Here is a 24,566-nt window from a genome sequence, read left to right on the forward strand (position 1 = left end):
GCACTTTTACTGCATATCAAGAGAGATATTCTCAGTGGTTTAAAAACACCCTAGAAAGAGGCCAGTGCCAGCTGGCTTTACTGTATTAATGAAATTTTGCCTGTGGGTGATGAAAGTATCTCTTTTAAGCTTTTGAATAAACCACAGTTGAGATATCTGTTTAATCAGATGACAATGCATGTCTGTGGGGCAGTATTGACTTCATGCATGAAATTCCATTGATTCCTTCTTTCTCATGTCTAACTTTGATATAATGGCCTTGAAAGACCTTGGGAAATAATCTTCAGGCATTATTTACCCTCAATGCACGATGTTTGTGAGGAAAGACTGGCTCCCTGTTGGTTAAAGATGCAATCGCATTATCGCTGCAACAGCATCCATTGAATCTGAGGAATTGCTTTCATGGCAAAAATACCCTAGTGACAGAATAAACACCCACGTGAATAAGGAACCACAGTCTCTAATACATGCACCTCTCTGTGTGTTCAGACCACAGGGATGTTTGAAGCACTACATAACTGAGTGCTGATAATCAGCACTTCTTCTCTACCTGAAGATGTGTGGGCGAACAGTGGCTGGTGTGTCTCTTTCTCTCCCTTTTTTCTCTCTCAGAGGAAAAAAAACACTGAGGAACATGTGAGCAAATGAACACATGAAGCTGCATATCTTCAGAGTTTGCCAAGGCATAAAAATAAATACATCACACGGCGTACTAGATTAAATAGTCACACCAGCCTGCTGGAGTCCTTACAATTTTACAGTCGATCAAAGTGCTGCTTTGCATATATATATATATATATATATATATATATATATATATATATATATAATTTCCTGATCCATTTCTCCATTAACAATCTTCCAAGTTTGGTTGGACAAGACTGATTAATTGGCCAGTATTAGACTATTTGGAATAATAAATTATGGCAATTATTATTTTCCTGTAAAAATATCTTTAATAATTTCTTATGGGGGTTCATTATGTCTTTTCAGGGATCCAATGCCCACCACCACTTTATAGATAACAGTTGTATACCCTTTATGTGAGTTACAAAACCATATGTCAACTGATATTGCAAATGCTCTCCTTACAAATATTTTAGGTGGATTTATTTCAAATATTGTGTAAAACATGTGGAACCTTAGCAATTTTGTATATGCTTTAATTGCTATCTGATCTTAGAGTTCCTTACAAATAGGCTGCATACATGGATCTTATTCAGGGTAGGTGTCATATTTTTTCACAAATGAAAAGAAGGCTGTGAGGGAAAAATCAAATAAAGATGACACGGGTAAATTCAGGTAAATTAGGACACTTTTTGCCTTTGAGATGACTGGGACAAAATGTCCCAATCAACCTGAACTACCCTAAATAAGGTGCATTCTGACCAAAACATGTCAGATAGACCATAAATAGTCATTGCCCTCATTAGCCACATTAAACTATTTTTCCCTTTAAGGTTTTTAATGCCTTGAAAGTGTGTCACATAATGAAACAATCCAAAAAAATTACAAAGAAAATGTTATGTGACATTTTAAAACCTTAGGCTAAGTCTGAGATAGTCAGTCCATTCTTCACTCTCTGACAGAATCTATATGCTTTGATCGATTAGTTCAGGTCTGTCATCCTGCAGACCTGTTCCTAGATAACTGTGATTTGTCTCTTGATCAATATTGAGCACGTCCTGTCGGCTAATTCCTGCTTCACCATCGTTTATTCATATGAACACAACTGTCTGTTAACGCCCCCTCACTCACCGCCTCTCCAGAGCGCCTCTAATAATTACGACCGAAAAGCAACAGGGATACATGTCTGAACTGCTAAGGTAAGGCGAAATAAAACATCAAGCAGTTACATTTCATGTGATTTGACACAATTTGTACAACACATAGCCTGTTTGTTCATAGAATTTCAGAAATGAATCGTGAAATTTAATGGACGCTCTGTGGTCACTTTTCTTGACGCGCGAAAGCTTTAGTCGATTGTAAAGCGATTTATTAGAATTCGTTTTTGTGTTATTTATATATCGTTTTGAAGAACGTGTTTTATGCTCTTTCTATACACAGTTTTTTTGTGAACATTGTGAAATTGCTAAATCGTTTGACTCGCGCCTCGATGGCAAACGCGCGAGCTCAATGGAGACGCGCGCGGACTGAACGCTTCTATTCAAGCTCTCAGGAGACACATCTGTCAGTCATTTTGATAACTGAGGGCGATCAGTCATTGGATTTATGTTGTATCATCCCCTTTAAGGCGAAAACAACAAATCATTGATCGACCGAAGGTCCGCTGGCACTGCAATATCTCTACGTGTTGCTCTAGTGGCACTGACCTATACACACAAGAGATGTTAATTGACACTTTACTTGACGAGTTTGGTGATAAATTACATTTATACCCGTATGTTAGGCTATATCATTATAAATGGTTAAGTCTACCTTAAAATGATTGGATGCTTCTTCATTCATTTATTCATTCGTTCATTCATTCACTCACACCAAATGTCTCTTGGCGCTCATTAACCTACTGTGTCAATGCGTTTTAATGAAAATGCGGTCACTTTAAATGGCTCTAAATGCCTTTATATGTAACAACAGCAATAATGAAAGCAATGGAAACTGGCTGCATGTGCAGTTTAAATCACTGGTTTGTAGAGGTTTATTCCTCTTGTTGTATGAGATAGGCAAGGTTGAACCGTTCCTGCAAGGCGTTTAAATCCTCTGTTGTTTCTATCAGACATGACACATGGTTGCCATGTTATGTGAATGTTTCACTGCTGGGAGGCCATTAGTGCCCTACAGAAGCTCATTCATATGTATCATTAAAACACTAGCTTGCCTTTTCTCCACAGACTTGGCCTGCTGTTTAGTGCCCCGAAGTATTTTTTATAGTATTTCTGTATTTTATATTAGAAATTAAAAAAAAAAAAAAAAAAAAAAAAAAAAAACTTTAAAGTTATCATTGTAATTGTAGCATAATAATAATAATATGTATATTAATGCATAGTAATACATATGAATGGAATTTTTATTAGGATCTTTGAGTCCAAAAACTGCATGAACTGTAATTAGATCAAGTAAAATATTATCTTTTACAAATATGTATATAGTTATAATACTAATAATAATAATAATAGGTATTATTATTATTATTATTATGAAATTCCTCACATGTAAGACATTTTCAATAAAAGAGACAGAAGGTCAAAATGCATATATTATCACTATTTTTATATTATAAATTAAAATATTGATTTTGGCATAATACCAATAAAGTTATGTTATTATGAATTAATTATTTAATTATTATTATTGTATTTTTCTTATGTATGATTCTATATAAAATCTTATTTTTTGTTTTCTTTCACCAGGGTATATTATTCTTTTCTCTTTTTTTCATATTAAATTTATGTAGGTGTGATGTTTCCATTAGGATCTTTGCAGAGACCAAAAGTTTTGTGAGCAAAAACTGCATGCACTTTAATTATATTACAGAATAAATTTAAATATTATTTTAAAAGGTTTGTGGTTATATAGTGACAGATATGATCTTCTTCTTAATCTTATTCTTATATGTGTAAAAAAAATTCTTACGAAAAGTTGCCTTAAACTTGTTTTCTTTTATTATATCAATATTTGTACATTAGAAATTAAAACACTAATTTTGTCGTATAACAATAATAATATTTTAATTATTTATTCAGTATCTAATATTATCTATCTATCTATCTATCTATCTATCTATCTATCTATCTATCTATCTATCTATCTATCTATCTATCTATCTATCTATCTATCTATCTGATCTATCTGTCTGTCTGTCTGTCTGTCTGTCTGTCTATCTATCTATAAACACGCATACACACAAATAAATTCTTGTGGTGTGAGAATTTTTCATTTGTATAATTCTGGAGGACTTTTCTTATGTGTTTATCTCATGGCATTTATCATCCTTTGTGTGTGTCCAGCTATGGTGTATGTTACCATTTGGTTTCTAGTTTCTGAGAATGAGCATGAGTGACAAGACTCTGAACATACAGAACAGAACTCTTAGTAACTGCCTATTAGAGTCTGAGCTCGTCATGGGACGACAGATCAGCTGTCCTCACTGTGCATGTCATTACCGTATCACCATACGGCCAGAAAAGAGCGCTGATCGAAGCCACCCCCCAGGTGCGTTCTGAACATCCATGACAGTCGAGGGTTTGGCAAATCACTAGGTATGTTATAATGAATACACCCCCCCCACACACACACACACACTAGCATCACCTCACTCACTAACATCACACACACCATCCTGTTCTGTTCTCGACTTCAGAATGCGCTGTTGCCATGGTGACGGAATGGCGCACACTCTGTCTTGCTTTCTCTCTATTCTCTTTTTCTTTATATATCCCTCGTTCTTCCCGCATATGTATGGGCGACGTAACCATCTAGATTCACCGCTCGCCTGGATTAAATACATGTACTGCTGTCATGATAATGATCATTTAATGGCAAGAATGCACCCTCAAGCTGTTTTTTTTTTCCTCCAGCGTGCACCTTAAACATGTTCTGTCTCTTTCAGCTCTGTTATCATCGTTTGTTCCTCCTCAGGAGGAGAAGCAGTAGGATTCCTGCCATGAAATCTCTCTAAGAGGAGAAAAGCAGCGAAACCTAGAAAATCTACACCCACACACCAAAAAAAAAAAGAAGAAAAAAAAAAAAAAAAAAAAAAGAGAGAGAGAGAGAGAGAGAGTGAGCAGAGGGGAGCGTGAAGGGGGGGGGAGAAAGAGCGAGGGATAACAGTCGATGGATGCTGCTTGGACGCTCTGGTCGGTACAATCTTCAGTGACAAGGACCGGAGAGCTGCAGGGATGGATGGGAAGGGAAGACACATTCCTCCAGGTAATCGGATCTCATTAATGGCCGCCAGTGCTGTGAGACCACCGTGTCTTATGCTTGTTGTCATGTTTAGTGAAATGCTCTTGAGTGAGAGTCTGAACGGGGTCCGCTGGATGACGGCATCATTTTCAGCTTGCTGTTGTCTTACCGGGGAACTTTCTTGCAGATGTCTTCAGATGTTCCAAAAGTGTTCATTGTCAGTCTTAGTTTATGTGTTCTACTTGGTTTCTCATGATTGAGTCCATTGTGTTCGCTTGTTACTCAACTCTCTATTTGGAATACTTGATTGGTCAATTATGAAAACTGAGCTGTAAAATGTTTTTGTATAATATTTGACTGTTGTCCATAGTAACATTCCAGTTGCTACTTTCATGTCACTCAGATTGAAGACATTGCTACATTGTAATGAAACATTTGAGTTAACTAATCCATAGAAAAATAACCTTGAATTGCAGAAAATAATACGTATATATCATTTATAATATATATATATATATATATATATATATATATATATATTATATATTATATATGTATATATATATATATAAAGTAAACATTCTAAAATGAATTATTTTATTTATATATATATATTATATATATATATATATATATATATATATATATATATATATAATTATTATATTAATATTTTCATGAATATAATATTAATATTGCAAATAAATATACATAAAAATATATATTTATTATATATATAGAGAGAGCAAGACTGAGTGTTGTTGAGCACATTGTACTCGACTATTTTTCATAACATAAACTTCAAGTTCATTTACAAGTAAAAAAATATAATAATCATTCAAATCACTGAGTATTTCATATCCACATTTATTTTTTAGTAAGTGAGTATCAATTTAATAAGTAGCATTAATGTGCAGTCAGCTGGACATTATTGCAAAAGTTTAGTGTTTATAATTTTTTGATAATGACCAGCTGGCTGTTGAGATTCTATATATATAGAATTTATTTTATATTTTTTTTTGTATGGAATATATAGAATATTTAACATATATTTTTAGCTATTGTTTTTCATGTCAATGAATAATTTGGATCTTTTTGTACAAAAATGAAAATTAAACTGTCCATAGTTAGGAAATGGTGGCCATATTTTAAGTGTTGTTTTAAACACAAAACGTCAGTCACATGATTGCACTCATATACTCTATAATATAGAACTATTTTAGATTCACTAAACAGAGATTTTAGTTCAACTGTTTATTTTTTTGCAGTAAACATTCACTGGACATATTTAGCTTTATTAATAAGAAACAACCTAATCTACTGCAAGGAAGCAATGGACCAAATCCCAGATATCTTTCGTCCAGATCAACATGCTTGAACAGCTCCTTATAAAAGATCTATCCATGCAAAGAAATGCTCAGTTACAACTGTCTCGTGACTGTTCACAATTACTGCCTGGCAACTATAGTACGTGCCCAATGGGACTGTGAGCAGTTTGGTCATGATCTAAATGCTATGACCTTTTGACCCTCTCTATTTCTTTAATGTATGTTCAGATGTTGCACTGGCATTTGCTCAAGATCTAAGTAACCTATATTTGGACACGCTGATGTCATTTGTGCATATTGGCTCCAAATGTCCTCACAAAATGCAACTGATCTCCCAACACTTGATATGTTCTGCAGGATCACACATTCATCTCATCTATTTCTTCCCGTAACCTTGGGCTCCGATTACAAGCTTTCTTCATGCTTTTATTCATACCCAATTTTAACATGGTCCACTTCACCCAGCTTTCTGTTCACACTCTCTTAGTCCGCTCATTTAACCGTGTTTCTGTTCCCGACTCCAGCCATTCATTGGTGCGAGCGGGGAATTCAGGTGCTTCTCACCACTGTGGGAGCATTTGCAGCCTTCGCCTTGATGACCGTGGCCATTGGCACGGACTACTGGCTGTACGCTCGGGCCTTTATCTGCAACAGCACTGCCAACTCCTCTCAGGATGACCCCCACAACAAGGACAAGAAGGATCCTGGAGCCCTCACCCACTCCGGCCTCTGGAGGATTTGCTGCCTGGAAGGTAAATGAACAGCTGTGTTTGTGTGTGGGGGCGAAGGAATGGACCATGTATGTATGTAAGGAGGAAATGATGCATGAAGGAGGTCCCCACCTGTGCAGTTTGTGAAAGTGATTCTTGGAAGTTATATTGCAGAAGGAAAAATGGTTGGATTTGAGATTGTGATATACGGTCTGGCTCTGTTTTGATTTTTAGAGGAGCAGTTCAAGTGCTCAAGAGCTTTTTCAAGTACTTTTTATGAATAACCATGAATGAACCTCTCGGGAAAGATAGTTGGAGTCAGTAAGATGCATTTATTTGATAAAAAATACTGTAAATCTGTAATATTGTGAAAATATTTTCAGGAACCATGATTCTGACACATGAACCTTCAAAAATCATTCTAATATGCTGATTAAGAAACATTTATTATTATTATTATTATTAATGTTAAAAACAGTTGTGCTGCTTAAAATGTTTTGTGAAAACCATGATTTTCTCCCCCAGGATTCTTTAATAAATAGAAAGAATTTTCATTCATTTGAAATAGAAATCTTTTATAAAATTTTAAAAATATTCAGTGTTACTTTATATCAATTTAATGTATCCTTGCTGAATAAAAGTATTAATGTCCTAAATTAAAAGTACTGCTCCCAATTCTATAATTTTTCCATTATTTATTTTTTCAGTTTTTACGTCATTTAAATTGCTATTCAAAAGAAATCAGAATCGAATTATTGCAGAATTAAGCAGTGAGGTGACAATAGTCACAAAATAACCACAAATGCCTCATTCGTTTTGCAAAACGACTACAGCATAATAGAAATATTAAGGACACAAATTCTCTTTGAAATGTTATCACATGATCACAATCTGCTTCAACTCTTTATAAGTCTTCAGTCTACAAATGTCAACTTGCAATTTTGGCTTCCACGTGAAAGCATTATTTTCTCCATTAGGATCTGTTTCTTCCTGACTGCAGTCATATTTATTCACTCTTAAAAAAAACAACGTATGTTAGCACATGAAGCACATTTTTTAGATTTAGGAAGCTTGTTGTTACAGAGAAAACAACACCAGGGCACTGAGTCAGAACCCTAACACAAACTGATTTCACTGTCTAGCTTTAGGGTTACTTTAGTTTAAAGTTATCAAAAGCATTGTGGGAAGCGCTGCCTCCAGATCCTTTTAACCATTGCGCTCTGCAGTGCAGGGTATCCATGTTAAGCTAGTTGTTTTAACAGTAGTTGCTCTAGCCAGGTCTCAAGAGACAGGTTTGAAACAAAAATGGGCTGTATTGTTTCCATTTGCATTAGAAACCTAGAAGAGTGCATGTCAATGGCTATGATTATGTGGTGAGTCATCACAGGTCAAAGGTGCCATGCTGCTCTTTTGTTGCATTTGCAGCATAATCAAACCAGACAAAAACAAAGTCATTTCGACTTATTATTGCTCACTTTGTTTCTCTGCTTTATACAGCGCAAACTGATCTGTTTTTTTTTAAGGGAAATTCTTTACTAATAGTGTTTCTTACAAAATGGCACTGTCTGCTATATATGTGACCACAAAACCAGTTACAAGGGTCATTTTTTTTTTAAATTGAGAATTATACATCATTCAAAAGCTGAATAAATAGCTTTTCATTGATGTACGGTTTGTTAGGGTAGGAAAATATTTCGCCGAGATACAAATATTTAAAAATCTGGAATCTGAGAATTCAAAAAAATTAAAATATTGCGAAAATCACGGGCGAAAATCGATCATTTTGACCCATGCAATTTATTGTTGGCTGTTGCTATAAATATACTTATACTGGTTTTGTGCTCCAGGGTCACATATTGCATTTAAAATATTAATTTTGCAATAAGAATTATTTTGCAAAAGCCTCATATAAGTGTCATATTTAGTTTTTCTAAATCTGTTTTTCAGACTGATTTTTTTATTTATTTATTTATTTTACTAATTTTTTTTATTTATTTACCATGGCACTGTATTTTCTGTGTTCCCAGTGAAAATCCAAAGTTAAAACAGTTTCATAGAAATATTAATGGCTTCTTGGTCATGCTTATATACTAGAAAAGCAAAAATAGGAATAAAAGCATTTTCTTTTATTTCAAACATTCTCGTTTGCCATCTTGTAGCATGAAATGAAAACAGCAAGCGCTGGGAGACACTGGGCATATGCAGTGCACCAACATGTTGTCTAAAGTGAATGGTTTATATCACACAGGAGAGCACTGCATGACGCCTTTGACCTGGGGTGACTCAGTCATTGACATCTACTCTGAATCCATTTCCAACAAAACACCTCACCGACTGTTTGACTGAACTCCATTCAAACACCTTTTTTTTTCTTTTAGCCTTTTGTCTGTTTTATTTATAGGGATTTTGAAAAAATAAGACAGGAAATGATTAGGGGAGACTGGACTGGGCAATGTTGCAGGCTGAACTCAAAGTTACCCAAGCAAGTGTTGCGTTACCCATGATAAGGTGTTACTTTATTTTAGTTTGTTCAGGATTGACACTTTTGAATGGTTTCTCTCTTTGATTCTCTTTAGGATTGAAGAGAGGAGTATGTTCCCAGATTAATCATTTCCCAGATGATGCTGATTATGATCAGGATGCTGCAGAGTACCTTTTACGTGAGTCAGGAGTGTTGATTTGTGCATGTTTTATGGACTATAACTGATTTTTACATTAAAAATACAAGGGTATGGGAAAACAAATGCATCTGAACATATGTTTTTTGTCTCTGTTTGTTTTATTTGATCTTCTCAGGTGTAGTCAGGGCCTCCAGTATATTTCCTATCCTCAGTGCCATATTATTGCTGCTAGGTGGAGTGTGTGTGGCTTCTAGTCGGTTCTACAAGACCAAAAGACACATCATTTTGGGAGCAGGCATTTTGTTTGTAGTGGCAGGTAATATTTCTCATTATGGTAGTTGTAGGATCCTAATTTACAGTAATTTGTGATGGGGCGAATTCACTAAACTTTTTTTGACACTTTTGTGTGCCGTATTTCCATGTCTTATTCACTAATTACCTACAATCCAGCAAATTATATCAGTGTTGTTATTATTAACTAGAACTTCTGTAAAACTAAAGCAAATATTTTCGTTAATTTAAATAATGTTGAAATAAAATAAATAAATAAATATTAGTTTAAAAACGTAAAAATGTTGCAATGGCAAGTAACTGAAACAAGCTGAAGTACTAAAATTACTAAAAAATAAATGAAAATTTTAAAAGTTAAAAAACTTAATAAAAATGATAAAAACAAAAATTTTAACTAAAATGAAACTTAAAATATAACAATAATTAAATTCTAAATATTAATAAATACGAATAGTATATAAATAATAGTAAAATAACGATTTAAAGGTCTTGTTTTTATATTAAAAATAAAAAAGTCATTATTTAAGTCAATGTGTTAAATATTAAAAATATAAAAATAATTAAATGTCAACATTTAATCCATTGTCATTCTTTTCAGAAAATCATATCTCATTTCTATGCAAACTAAGTTTATTATAGCACATTCAAGTCAGCGCTATTAGCCTGGTGGTAATTTATATTTTGCTATCATGATTAGAGATTTTATAAACAGAATTTAGTTTCAACAAACTATGTGTGAATTCACCCCAAAGTGTTTAAATCCTTGCTTTGTATTAAAAATAAAACTGCTGACCTAAACAAACAAACAAAAAAATACATTTTGTCTTGAATTGATCCAGGCCTGAGCAACATCATAGGTGTCATTGTATACATCTCGGCGGCGCTCAGTGATATCTCTCCCAAAAAGGACGAGGACAAGAAGTGGCATTACTCTTACGGCTGGTCCTTCTACTTTGGAGGCCTGTCATTCATCCTGGCGGAAGTGGTGGGCGTGCTGGCCGTCAACATCTACATCGAGCGCAACAAAGAACTGCGCTGCCGCTCGCGCACCGACCTCTTCCGCAGCACGACCTCAGCTGTGTTACGCCTGCCGGGATACCGCTTCCGCCGGCGCTCCTCCCGCTCCAGCTCGCGCTCCACAGCGGAGCCCACCCGCTCCCGCGAGCAGTCCCCCACCTCCGCCATCGCTCCCAAGAACTTCGGCCCGCCCCTGGCCGCCGGCCCACCGCCCTTTTCGGTAGCCACGCTTCCCAATCCGCACACGCACTCCGGAGGTGGCATGGGGGATATATCCATGTACACGCTCGGCAGGGAAGGTAAGCCGCCCATGTACGGTACAGTCGACCGTGACACGCTCTACCAGCTGCACAATTACTTTCCGACGAAGGAGGGTGGCGGCGGAGCGCTCATGACTGGAACGCTTCCTTCTCTTTCCAAGTCGAACCTGGCTGCGTCGACCAATGCCACCCTCAACACCTCGTCTTCCTCTGGCCCCCAGCAGGCACCGATGTCCGCCGGCTCCTCCGCCACCATGGAGAGGGATCGAGGGCTGGGAACCTTGGATCGGCTTGGTAAAGGAGACAGTTCAAACACTAACACTCTCAACAGGAGAACAACACCTGTGTAACGAAAGGCTGGAGGGGTAGGGAAGAGAGTGACGGGGAAAACAAGCGATCACATGAACTGGAAGTAAAGCGGGAACAGGGGAATGGGAGAGGGAAAAAAAGAGCAAGAAAGGGCTGAGAAACAAAGCAAGGTCCACTTGCAAGAGGACAAAGAAGTGAATAAGAAGGCAATACATCCTCTTTTTTCTCGTTTTTGAACATGGTGACTTGAGTAACAGAATTCCATCCGCACTTCTTATTGATTCATGTTGAAATACTCGATGTGTGTGATGGTGATCTTTCGGTTCTTCGAGCTCTTTCAATTCCACTGCTCTATCATCAGGTTATGCCTGTAACTTATTTAGCATTCCAATATAGTTGATGTTTTTTTTTTTTATTATTATGCTAATTGTTATTGCTGGGTTAACTTATACATTATACATTTTTATCAAGGTATTTTGTTTTTGCACAGTTATCCATTTTAATTGAATTCCTCTCGACTGATGAACTCAAACTGTGATTTTTTTCTTGCACATGTTGACACTTTATTTCACGATGTCATTCAGTGTCAAGCATGTGTTAATTCTGCGAGAGAGTGACGACTATTATTATTATGACATTTTTTAGTTTTTACAAAGATATAATATTTAGACCTGTGGAATTTTTCATTGTAACCGTAAGTGTACAAGTAGTTAAGTCTTCATATAAATATATTTGATTAATTTATCATATTAACAGTCTTAATATTGTTACGAGGGGATAATAATTATAATGAACTACTTTTGAGACTGAAAGTCAAAAAGAGAAAAAGAAAGAGACAGAATACAGAAGTGAAAGGCGTTCATTCCAGGGGAGCAATACGTATACCTAAAAAACCTCACCAGAAAAGACAAAAAAATCTATTAAATATATAGTATATTATGAAATATATATATAAAATTGTGTGTGCGTGTGTGTGGAAAAACTTTTTTGGTAAAATAAAATATATTCTATGAATGTGTAAAACTGAGATCTATGTGCATACTGTTAGCAGTTTTGACTGCAGCATATTATTTTCATGTTTATTTGTAACTTTGTATGCATGATTCATATCTAATATATGATATATTCATAATGCTCTGCTTTTTGGCTTTGTGTGCATCGTGTTTATGTGCTCATGCGGATGGATTTCGGATGACAGATGAGGGTCAAAAGGAAGGTCATCTTCAAGACCCAGAAGACTAGAAAGGGATCTGATACACCACACTTTATACTCACATATTTTTACATAAAAAAACAGACATTTATCCTCTAATTAAGTTTTAATTTTTAATTTTTTACCAGTCTACAACTATGGGAAGTGCAAAATGTGTATCCAAGAGGACAGCTGTACACCACCTGGTAATCATCGCCAGTGATATCCCTTAAAGGGCACCCACATAGGGCTGGCTTTTAAGAAAACTCATAAGTGACCATTTGAAATGTTTTAATAGACAACAACTCATTAAGCTTCTAATGTGAAGCACACATTTCTTGACATTAGCATTTCTCTAATGAAGCAATACTCAGCATATAAGCATAAAACATACACAAATTAGATTAATTTATTTGTAACCTTATTTAATGATATACTGTATATATTTGTAATCTGTATTTCCCAGGATTCTGGCATCACCTTCTCTGGAAATGCTGCCTTTGAATTTGGCCAGAATGAAGAATCTAAAAAATGCCTTAAAAAAACTGTCTAAGTAAACAGCCAAACACCCAAGCCTTCAGGAGACGCACACACACAAATAGAGTAATTAGAAAGAAAGCAATGCATTATTGTCTGCATCTAGCTCAAGGGAAGGACATGACTGCAAGAGACAATTCTCCAGAGTGTCACGTTCACTTTATATATACTATATATATATATATATGTATATAAATGCTGTCTGAGGGGCCTCATTTGTGCGTGCGTGTCCATACACTTCTACACAGATATTTAGTCCTAGGCGCCCTTACTGTACATACCTTTCAGAGAAGTGTCAGGCAATTAAATTTCACCTGCGCGTCTGTTCAAGAGAGCTGTCATCAATCTGAGTTACAGTTTGAATACGCGCCAACAGCACTCCTGTCCAAACCACATGCATTCAAAACACATCTACAGTGAAAAAAGTAGTTCAGGATCAAGCTTTTTTACTATCATATACTAATAAAAGTAGAATTTTCTTCACAGAAAAAATATTGACAACACAAAATTTGGTCACAAAGTTAATACATTTCATGCATCCACACCAATGGGTGTCAGTATAAGGATCCAGCAAGACCAAGGGATAAAGCAGAACAACCAGTAAAATGTGAATTTGTTTGCAAGTTACAGGCTGCATCTGAAATTGTATGTTTTCCTACTGCAAAAAAAAAAGTATATGAATAGAGTAGCATGTCAGAATTCACAGTATTCATAAAATAGTAGGCAAAAAAGTCCCCTACTATTCATGGCCAGAATCTGAAGTGTGCTTTCAGTGGTCTCCCACAAGGCCATAGGAGAGGATTTGTGAATGGCATTGAAGTGATGCAACCTCAGGTCACATGACAAGATGAATGTACTGTACTTACACCTATACTACACACATTTATACTATATAGAGCATAGTAATTCAAAAAGTAGTACCTACTCAGAGAGCATGCAATTTTGGATGCAGCTGTTTTGTTGTTGTTTTGTAGCTTTTAGTTAATAGATGTGTCCAAAATTCCATGCTGTCTGAGAAGATACTATTGTACATTTTATGAGAAATTAACTTTGGGAACATTAAAAAGGTTTGTTCATAGTGCTGTGGTGATGACATTTTTTTGTCCAACCTAGAAATTAGCATCACCATGGGTCCCTCAACAAAAGAATAATTTGCAAGAGCGCGATTAAACAAAACAGTGAAGTTGTAAAAGCAGACTAGTGAATAGTTTTGTTTACCTGTTCAGCATGATGACGTTTAATATTCCTGATAACCTCTGTTTCCCATTTAGCCACTTGCTAGCGATCATCTTTTTTAAGACCCATCACTGATGTATTTTATGTCATAGAATAAAGCATGAAAATATATTGGCTTGTGGTCACCATAGACCTTATTTTAGGCATTTAACCAAAAACCCATTTAAAAAAAAAAAACTATTGACTTCAGGATGTGGGACCAGAAGTGCTAAAATGCTAACTAATTTCTGGGTTTGGCCTACAAAAATATGTCTATTTACAACTCCTTTCCCATGGCCTCATGTGATAGTAAATTGTCCGTAGTATGCATACTTTTTTTTATTATTACTTATGTCAAAAAGTTTAACTTTTATATATTCTAGATTCATTACATGTAAAGTAAAACATTTCAAATGTTTTTTTTTTTTTGTTTGTTTGTTTTAATTTTGATGATTAAAGCTTACAGCTCATCAACGTCAATAATCCAGTATCTCAAAATACCAGAATATTTCATAAGATCAATAAAAAAAAGTATTTGCAAATCAGAAAAGTTCAAGTTCTCTAAAGTATGTTCATTAATGCACTCAATACTTGGTCGGGGCTCCTTTAGCACAAACTCCAGCATCAGTGAGGTGTGGCATGAAACGATCAGCCTGTGGCACTGCTGAGGCTTTTTTGAGCCTTCAGCTCGTCTGTGTTGTTGGATCGACTGTTTCTCATCTTTCTCTTGAAAATATCCCATAGATTCCATACGGGGTACAGGTCAGGCATGTTGGATGGCCAGTCAAGCCCAGTAATATCATCTTGGAAGTGGTTTTGGCACTATGGGCAGGTACTAAAGTCCTGCTGGAAAAGGAAATCAGCATCTACATAAGGCTTGTCAGCAGATGGAAGCATAAAGTACTCCAAAATCTCCTGGTAGACAGCTGCATTGATTTTGGACTTGATAAAACACAGCACCCAAATCATCACTGACTTCGGAAACTTCACACTGGATTTCAAGCAGCTTGGATTTGGTGCCACTCCTGTCTTCCTCCAGACTCCAGACCTTGATTTCCAATTGAAATGCAAAATTTACTTTTATCTGAGAAGAGGACTTTGGACCACTGAACAACAGCCCAGTTCTTTTTCTACTTAGCCCAGGTAAGACGCTTCTGACGTTGTTTCTGTTTCAGAAGTGGCTTGGTAGCCCTTTTCCTGAAGACATCTGAGCATGGTGACTCTTGATGCACTGACTCCAGCTTCAGTCCACTCCTTGTGAAGCTTTCCCAAGTGTTTGAGTGGGCTTTGCTTGATAGTATTCTCAAGCTTGCAGTCATCCCTGTTGTTTATGCACCTTTTCCTACCCAATTTCGTCCTTCCAGTCAACTTTGCATTTAATATGATTTGATACAGCACTCTGTGAACAGCCACCCCTTTCAGTAATGACCTTCTGTGACTTACTCTCTTTGTGGAGGGTGTCAATGATTGTCTTCTGGACCATTGCCAAGTCAGCAGTCTTCCAAATTATTGAAGTTTCAAAGAACAAGAGAGACCTGGAATTTATACTGTAGGGATGATCATTTAATGAAACTCAGAAATTTTGAGATACTGGATTTTTGACTTTCATGAGCTGTAAGCTCTTATCATCAAAATGTAAACAAAACAAAAAAACTTTTGAAATGTTTTACTTTACATGTAATGAATCTGAAATATATGAAAGTTTCACTTTTTGAAATAAGTTAAAAAAAATAAGTTTTTGAGATGCACCTGCATAGGGAAGTAGGCATTTTCAGACACTGGACATGTCTGTTAGCTTTTAAGGTCATATGTGTACATATATGCATCTATATGTTCTCCTAGTTGACAAAGTTAGCTTGTAGCAGATTGACACAAAGTTTACCGTCTTTCTCTTTAAGAAAACCAGACCAAAAGTATTTATGACATCCTGAATCATTAATGTTTACAAATATATATCCAATAATATATTCTTTAGAATAAAATGTCCTTCCTACTAATACTACCTGCTTCTGACTAGCATTAGCAAGTAGCAAATAATGACTCATAACTGTGATGTAAGCTAGAGGCTACTAGCTATTTAAAGAAATACGTCATCACAAGAAAACAACACTCGTCAAGCATTTTCTTCTGGTCTTTAGGATCAGGTATCTCATGCGTTGGAATACTGGTAGCGATCATTAACAGGCTGAAGGTGTGTGAACTGTAAGCGCAGAGTTCAACCCAACAAGGGCAGAGTTTAAAGATAGGCCGAACATAAACAAGCTGTAACTCATCAGAAGATTCAGTTGCCATGTGGCCTGCAGATTTATCTAGGTCACACTGTAGGTAAAGACACCTGATATGTAACCAAAGCTGAACTGAAGTAGAACATACACGCCATTCTGGTGTCAGTCAATGTGTAGGTGTAAATGAAACTAGTTATACCAATGGCTTGGGTGGCTCTGTAAAAGAGGGGAACCACACTTCTAATCCATGTTTGTGTTGCATACATCCTCTGGAGCGCGATTGGCCACGCTCTAAATTTAGAGAAAGCAGAAGGGAGGAAATGAGATGAGTGGGATGAACAGGGAGATGGAAATCTGGAAGGAGGTCAAAAAAGAATATGACGTGTTTCTTTGTGACAGTGACAGAAAGAAACAAGGTATGAAGGCAAGGTGGTTGATGTTTTATTCTTTATGATAAATTTGCATGAATCCAAGTCAGGAGAGGAATCGCGGTCACTCGATGATTGGCACACAGAGTAATGCATATCAAGTGAGCATGCCAAACATCCGAAACGGATGAATCTTGGCTTCGGCATGGATGTCATTTCACATATTTGACAAATACTGAAGTGCATGTGTAATCTGCACTTGTACAAGTGCTCCAATGCAGGAGAGATCAACAGCAGACAAAACACGATTTAGCATAAGAATCACAGCATACACATATTTGCACCAATCTTTTTTATGAACAAGGCATTGATATATCACACTTTGATTTTAGAAATGTATGTGTACAGTAAGAACTTTGAGGTCAAAAATTACTGATAATACACCTGATAATATAACAATATACAAGCAAAGAATGGATGGATATTATATTATATTATATTATATTATATTATATTATATTATATTATATTATATTATATTATATCAATCCATCCATTTTGTTCATCGTATAATATAATATAATATAATATAATATGCAAAAAAATTAAAATATCAAAATATTTACTTAAAATTCACTCAAAATTGTGCCATTTTTATTCAGTCAGACAATAAAAGATTTAGAATAAGATTCAGTGCATACACAGATCTTTATCAATCTTTATTTATAAATATGCACTACCATCACACTTCGCTTTAATTCATTTGCTAAAATGCATGTGTACAGTAAGACCTTTGAAGTCAAAATTTATACAATTAAAAAACTACACCTGAGAGGATATATAATATAATATAATATAATATAATATAATATAATATAATATAATATAATATAATATAATATAATTAATATAATATAATGCACAAAATTAAAATATTTATTTAAAATTCACTCACAAATATTTGAATACAAAATGTGTCAATTCCATTCAGTCAGTATTAAAAATCATGAAATTAGTCAGAACCAAAACCAGAACTGATGATATTAATAACAGAACTACCAGAAAGACAGAAAACATTGCTTAAATGGGAAGAATTAGTTCCTTTGCCAAGGGAAAAAGCACTGAAAGGCAAATTGTGGTGCTGGATGTCACTGCAGACCTGCAAAAATACTTTCATCAAAACATTATTTTGTGTAATAAAAAGGCTAAAAAATAAATAAATAAAATGCTCAAAGTTTGACTTTTAAACCAGCGCCTTCCTAGTTCGGATTGTTGCATAATTTAGCCCGACTCAGTATGAAAGCTATTTCTGTCATGCACCAGAGGCAGCCAACAATGAAAGTTTCTCATTATTATGATCTGCTTTCCTCTAACACTTTCAGTAACTGATTCTAGATCAGCATCAGTGTCAGCGTTCACAATGGGAAGCAGCAGGAGCAGCAGCAGCAGACGTTGGGGCTTTTAATTAATGCTTCTGATTTCAGTTCGTCTCTTGCTGTCATCAAGCGACCACCTCCAGATGAAGAGGGCTGGTCAGAACCGGAGATGAATCAGCTGGGCTTTTCACTCGTGCTGTCAGCTGCCAGACTAAAACCACGGATGAAACCCATAACCAGATTTTCATTAGAACTGGAAGCACCATCATGTAAGTTCCTTTTCAAAAACTAAACTGCCCTCTTTCTGAGAATTTGACAACATATTTCCAGAGTTAAACCAACACCTATCTATTTCTCAGTATACACTCAGTAAATACTTTTGGAAATCAGCCAGCACATTTAAATGTGTTCCTGTGAATAATCATCACTTTATTCATTATTTATTTACAATGCTGCAGTTTTCTCCAAAAATAAATAAAAAAAATAAATAAATTGAGTGATCATGTTGTTTTTCAAATATGCAATTCCACACCGTTAATAAAGTCGGTGTCGGCCAGGAACAGAATAAATTCACTCATGTATCTCAAGCAGATTTGTTATGGATTTCAAGTGGTTCTCTTATTTCCCCCAATGACGAGACATGAAGGCTGTTTTCCACATCACAAAGGAGAAAAGATTAATGTGTTTTTTGGATGTACTTTAGTGCCAAGACCAAATCAAAGCTTGAAAATGTCTGCATAAACATAAATATAAAAGCATTAATAAGCTTCATTTCCGTTACCTACAACTTCAACAACAGTCAGAGTTTGGAAACCCAATGATGCCAATAATGACTTTTATGCCACAATTATATTTATACCACAGCATAACTACAGTATGGCTTAAGTATTTAGACTTCTGTTTCCAAAATTATAGTTCTAGAGATATTAAATATTATAAGTTTACCTCAATTATACCTCAAGCCTCATAAAAGGTTAAATATAACAGTATTCACTCTTAAATGTCACAAGCAGTAAATAAAGTCAACCAAAATATACAGATTCACGTTTAACTAGGACATATGTCTTATATCATTTAAAAACACTGAAATAACAAAATGTATAGTTCAACCAATAATGAAATATTGCATGAGTTTCCCCCAAAATGGTTGAAGTTATGAAAAAAAATGGTTAAAGTTATGAGCATATAATTATTTATTGGATATAATTATTTTAAAGGGGGAGGGGGGGGGGGCAATGCAAAACGAGTTGTTTACACCGTTAAAGAGTTGGATTCTCATGCTAAGCATGGACAAAGTTTCAAAAAACAATTTGGATGTATGACAGAGTATTTCTGTGCCAAAAATCTTACTTCTGGGTTCGTACAAATTTCAGAGAGTTTTTTTCAATCATGGCTCTTCATGACGTAGACGAGGTTGGAACTCCTTATATGGGCATTTCTCCTGATGCGTGCACGGGACTTGCTTGGGAATAATGTCTCCAAAGAAGTGTGTTTTTGGTTGTAAGGGAAAGATAACTTTGTTCAGCTTCCTAAGTAAACAGTGCATACAGTTTGTTTTTCCTGGGCAGCAACAGAGTTTCACAAGTGTTTGTGTTGACGAATGTTTTATAAACAAGGCCAAGTTTGACGCTGGATTTGCACATCGTTAGATACTGAAAGATGGAGCGGTCCCAGCTTTAAAAGATCCCAGTCATGATTCAGAACTGCAGATGGTAAGTGAAACGGCATCAAAAATCATTCGGTGCTCAAGTGCTCGTCACTCTTTAGCTCCGCCTCCAGCAGCTCGGCTTTTTCCAGAGAGAATCGTAAAGCTGTATCTTTCTTTTATAAATATGATAAAACTAAAGACTTTTTGGAGATATGAAGGATGCAGTACTACTCTATAGGTACTCAAGATTAACATGAGACCGGGTGAAACTGTGTGTGTTATGCCCCCTTTAAGCATTCCATCCTAATGATTCATATACTCTACCAAAATGTCTGGCCACACTTCCTGTTACATTTCCAACAGCATCCTCTCTAGTGCCAACTTATGCACAATATAATCACATTGCCAACTATTGGTTTTATATATATACCCAGATTAACCAGGATTTTCTGTTGTTGTCTTCTCCACTTTATCAAGAGGCTTCAGTGCAAATCTGAATGAGAAGTGCACTTCAGCCCCCCACACCACTAGATGTCACTGTTTTTCTTAGGTAAGCACTTTTTCCAAGGACTGTATGGAAGAGCAAGGACCAAGAACAAGACCCCCGCGACAATGACCAGAGCCCCAGCACAGCCCACACACGTCACTGACCATGACATTTCATGATGTAGAGGTATGGATTGGTCACTTGCTAAGAAAGACAGCACTGATTGGTGGAAAACTATGAGGCAGAGGAAGATTAAGACACCTGTGGAAAGACAGAGAGGGAAAAAAGAATACCATCAGATGTATACAAACTTATGTTGCTTGGCTTTTATTAGCAATGTGGAATTTAGGGAATTGTCTTTTCTGAATGACCCTGCAGCATTTGTGTTAGAATACATTGTTTGGCTAGTTCTGCTTTTGAAAAATAAATTAATAAATAAATAAATCTCTTGGTCTTAATGTTATTACTCTAAATTTATATATATATATATATTGTAACTTTGTGAAATTTCCTAGACATTTCTACGCCATTTTTTTCCACATGTGTTTAGCATAAATGACTGTTATAGGAGTGAACCAACTCTGAAATATGTATTTTAAAGAAACAGACAACCCATAATAATATTAAAATCAGTGTATACACTAATGTTCAATGTTCGTGGTCAGTATGAGGTTTTTTCATTATTATTATTATTAACCTTTTTCAGCAATGATGCATTAAATAGAATCAAACGTGACATAGTAATGATCTTTATAAAGTTAAAAAAATTCAAATGCTAAACAAATGCTGTACTTTAGAAATCGAATGCATCACGGTTTCCACAAAAAAAAAAAAAAAAAATGTTAAGCACAACTTTTTTTAACATTGATAATAAGAAATGTTTCTTGAGCAGCAAATCATCATATCAGAATGATTTTTGAAGCATCATGTGACACTGAAGATAACTTATAAGTTACATTTTAAAATATATATATTACTTTTAATAATATTGCTGTTTAACTGTATTTCTGATCAAATAAATGCAGCCCTGGTGAGCATAAGACACTTCTTACCGACCCCAGGCTTTTGAACAGTAGTGTATGAAGATTCCAAAAAATGAACTTAAAGTCACTTTGGATAAAAGCATCATGTGAAATGCATTTGTATTATTTAGTTTAGAGGTGTTAGCCAATGGCATATAATGTTACCTGACAGTATGAAGCAGGCTGCGGCTGGCTTCAAGAAGAACTGAACACCTTTGCTTACTGCCATGATAATGCAGATAGTTCCCATCACCATCAGGAAAAGACTAATGATAGCAAGCATGGCCGACGCTACTGTCAGATCTGTTGGGAGAAGAGGAGTCTTAACAAATAGCAGTAATATGATGGCATAATGCACACACACTGAGCTGAATTAACATTTAGAACATGTTTAAATATTTACGTACATTTTTCATTGTTAGTTCATGTTAAGTAATGTTAACAAATAGAATCTTACTGTAAAATGTTACCGAAATTTGGTACAAAACTGGTTCAAAACACCTTAAGAATCTTTCTCTGTAGGAAATGTAATGTTTAATTTCCTCATTTATTAAAATATGTTCCATACCACCCTTATGTCTTCTTAAAACTAGTGTCTTATGTTATCATATGGATATATATATCCGTATATCCCTTAGAGAAATATATTGCACCACAAACACTTCTGAAGACACTTTTAATAGAGTCAAACGCTGAATCCATTTTAGAGTTTTAAAGCAAACTTTAAAAGCCTTACAGTGGTTTGGCTCTTTTAAAGTATTTCAACTTGTTACTTGCCATGAAAATAGCCAAGGAAGCTGGCATGGCATTAAATCTCCAATCAACCAATCATTTCTTTTATTTTATTTTATTTCCATCATATTATTATTCTTGCTATTTATTGCTGCTCATACACCATCTAGGCTACCTATCGTGTTTTGGTGAAAAATGCATATATGGGGTCAGCACTTAGGGGACAGACACATTAGTGCTACGTATCTAAAGATAGAGAGGAGGATGTGGGATGACTCACCCTTTTCTGGCGTTTTCTGAAATAGGACAATGTTCTCTCCAGTGGTGTAGAACTTAAAGAAGGTGCAATTGGATTCTATAATGGGATCCAAAAAGGTGATGTTATTCTGACAGATTATTCAGAATTCTCCTACTCCAGTTGAGACATTTATTTATTTATTTATTTTACAAAAGATCTTACCTCCCTGTGAGTGCAAAGGCCCACATATCTCCTGCTTTGGGTCCATATCTGATACCCAGAATGTCTTGGTACAGCATTTCCATAAGCCATAATGTGCTGCCAGACAAGTCTGATTGTTGTAGAAGCTCTTGGATGGTTTAAGCTCCACCCAGAACTCTGTTCCCACCCCGAGCACAGTAAGCATGATGCCGGTTACAGCCATGAACAACGTCAGCTTGATTTTGCCCTCTTGGCTTTCACTAATTCCATCTCCAGAACTAGAGTGCGTTCTGTTTCGGCATTTACGTCCACCGCCTCTTGATCCCAAAAGCCCTTCCAGCCCACCGGAAGTTTGGTGCACCCCAGCCGATGTATTCACAGTCCTTATCTCTTCATCCGGCACAATGAACATGGACCACATGATTGATTTGCAGCTTCAGAGATCCAGACAAATGAATGAGAGGCTTATTTTGAAAGGACATTTAAGTCTTCCTAGATGTTTGAGGTCAAAGTAATCAGATGGGAGGCCAAACAAAGACAGTTAGTGCTGGAGAAGTCTGAGTTTGATTGATCCAGCGTGATCAATCTGGGCCAGGCTAATGTGTTTCTAATGTAGGCTTCATCAGAAGAAGATGCGGTTGAAGATGTTAATAACGGAGGCGTTAAGGCCAGCTGAAGGATGCTGGGAGCTGTAGGACCATTGCCCATTCATACAAAGAGTGCTGACATTGAATGCTAATACAGCTTGAAGATGTGAATGGTGAGATGATGAAGTCAGGGGTTGGTCAGGTTGCTTACTCTAAAAAATCAAGAACATGTGAAACAGTGAATCAAACTTAAGCAGTTTTATGGAGGAAAATGTTTAATACGAGTAGAATTGGGTATCACCATATATGCTAACGTGTATGTCTCAAGACGTATGTCATAATTTAGTTTATTGCAGCATCATAATTGGATCAATTGGGCCAGTAAGTTTTGAAATCAATCATTTGAATATAAGATATTTTAATGTTTTTGTTAATGTTGACTTTCACATTTCTTATGTGTCTTTAGAGTGTTACATGTATAGACCCCCCTCAAAATTACTTTTTTTGTTATTTTTCTTGTAAATATTTTTTGTTTCTTTTAAATACAGAGCATATTTTGAGATACCCCCTAAGCCCCCCTAAATTTGCCATCATAAGAATAAATTACATTTTTAAATATAACACACACATACAAAAAAACTGTGTTTTTAAATAAAAATAATAATATTTCACAATAATATGGTTTTCACTGTATTTTAGATTTTTTTGATAAAGTAAATTCAGCCTTGATGGGCATAAGATACTTCTTTCTTTCTGTGCTCAGAGTCACATGTCACAACAAACCCCCATGATTTTGATTTCAAAGTAATGGTCTTACTGTAGCACCACCCACAATAAAAGTAAGCCATTGGTCTAATTTCTGATAATATCCAATAAGATGTTTGGCACAGATTAATCAGAAACCAAAGAGTTGTTATACCAGCCAAGATATAAACCACAGCAAGAGTATAGCCTTTAGTATACAGAGAGAGAGAGAAAAAAAAACATCAAACATGACTTGTTGTTCAGGCATACCATGTTGTACCTAGTATATTAGTAATAAAAAAGCACACAAGCTCCAGACTGACGCAAATGAAAGTTTTCTGCAACAAAAACAAATATTATGACGTTCAATTGTACCTTAACAGTGCTGATAAAGCAGGTACTTTTACAGTGAATCACAAGAGCACAAACAAGCAGCTGACCTGTCGAGTGTCGAATACATGTAGGGGGTTTCTGTGAGATGGACAGAAAGTACGTAAGAGAGGGGTTTAAAGAGGGAGGACATCGATATGGCACAGCGCTAGTATTTAGGGGTGGGGGGTTGTATGTTTCTGAAAAAGATCACGTCCATGTC

The 24,566-nt window shown here is 35.7% G+C and overlaps 2 protein-coding genes across 3 annotated transcripts; one reads left to right on the forward strand and one right to left on the reverse strand.

Annotated features, from left to right (window-relative positions):
- The first annotated feature begins 4,721 nt into the window (after positions 1-4,721).
- LOC109112339 (voltage-dependent calcium channel gamma-4 subunit-like) lies at positions 4,722-11,530 on the forward strand. Its single transcript, XM_042745495.1, has 5 exons — positions 4,722-4,890; positions 6,719-6,946; positions 9,481-9,564; positions 9,701-9,841; positions 10,656-11,530. Exons 1-5 carry the CDS (start codon positions 4,860-4,862, stop codon positions 11,441-11,443), a joined length of 1,272 nt encoding a protein of 423 aa, XP_042601429.1. The 5' UTR covers positions 4,722-4,859; the 3' UTR covers positions 11,444-11,530.
- Positions 11,531-17,530: 6,000 nt separating this feature from the next.
- Positions 17,531-24,510, reverse strand: LOC109112504 (voltage-dependent calcium channel gamma-6 subunit-like). Of its 2 annotated transcripts, none has more exons than XM_042745562.1 (5): positions 24,415-24,510; positions 22,665-23,442; positions 22,485-22,559; positions 21,638-21,775; positions 17,531-20,711 (listed from the first exon to the last, which is right to left on the reverse strand). In XM_042745562.1, exons 2-5 carry the CDS (start codon positions 23,062-23,064, stop codon positions 20,491-20,493), a joined length of 834 nt encoding a protein of 277 aa, XP_042601496.1. In that variant the 5' UTR covers positions 23,065-23,442; positions 24,415-24,510; the 3' UTR covers positions 17,531-20,490. The 2 variants fall into 2 exon arrangements, with proteins under 2 accessions (XP_042601496.1, XP_042601495.1); XM_042745561.1 differs by having other exon boundaries at positions 24,350-24,467.
- Positions 24,511-24,566: the final 56 nt, after the last annotated feature.

The sequence above is a fragment of the Cyprinus carpio genome, chromosome B19 (genome assembly GCF_018340385.1).
Source record: "Cyprinus carpio isolate SPL01 chromosome B19, ASM1834038v1, whole genome shotgun sequence".
Lineage (NCBI taxonomy): Eukaryota > Metazoa > Chordata > Actinopteri > Cypriniformes > Cyprinidae > Cyprinus > Cyprinus carpio.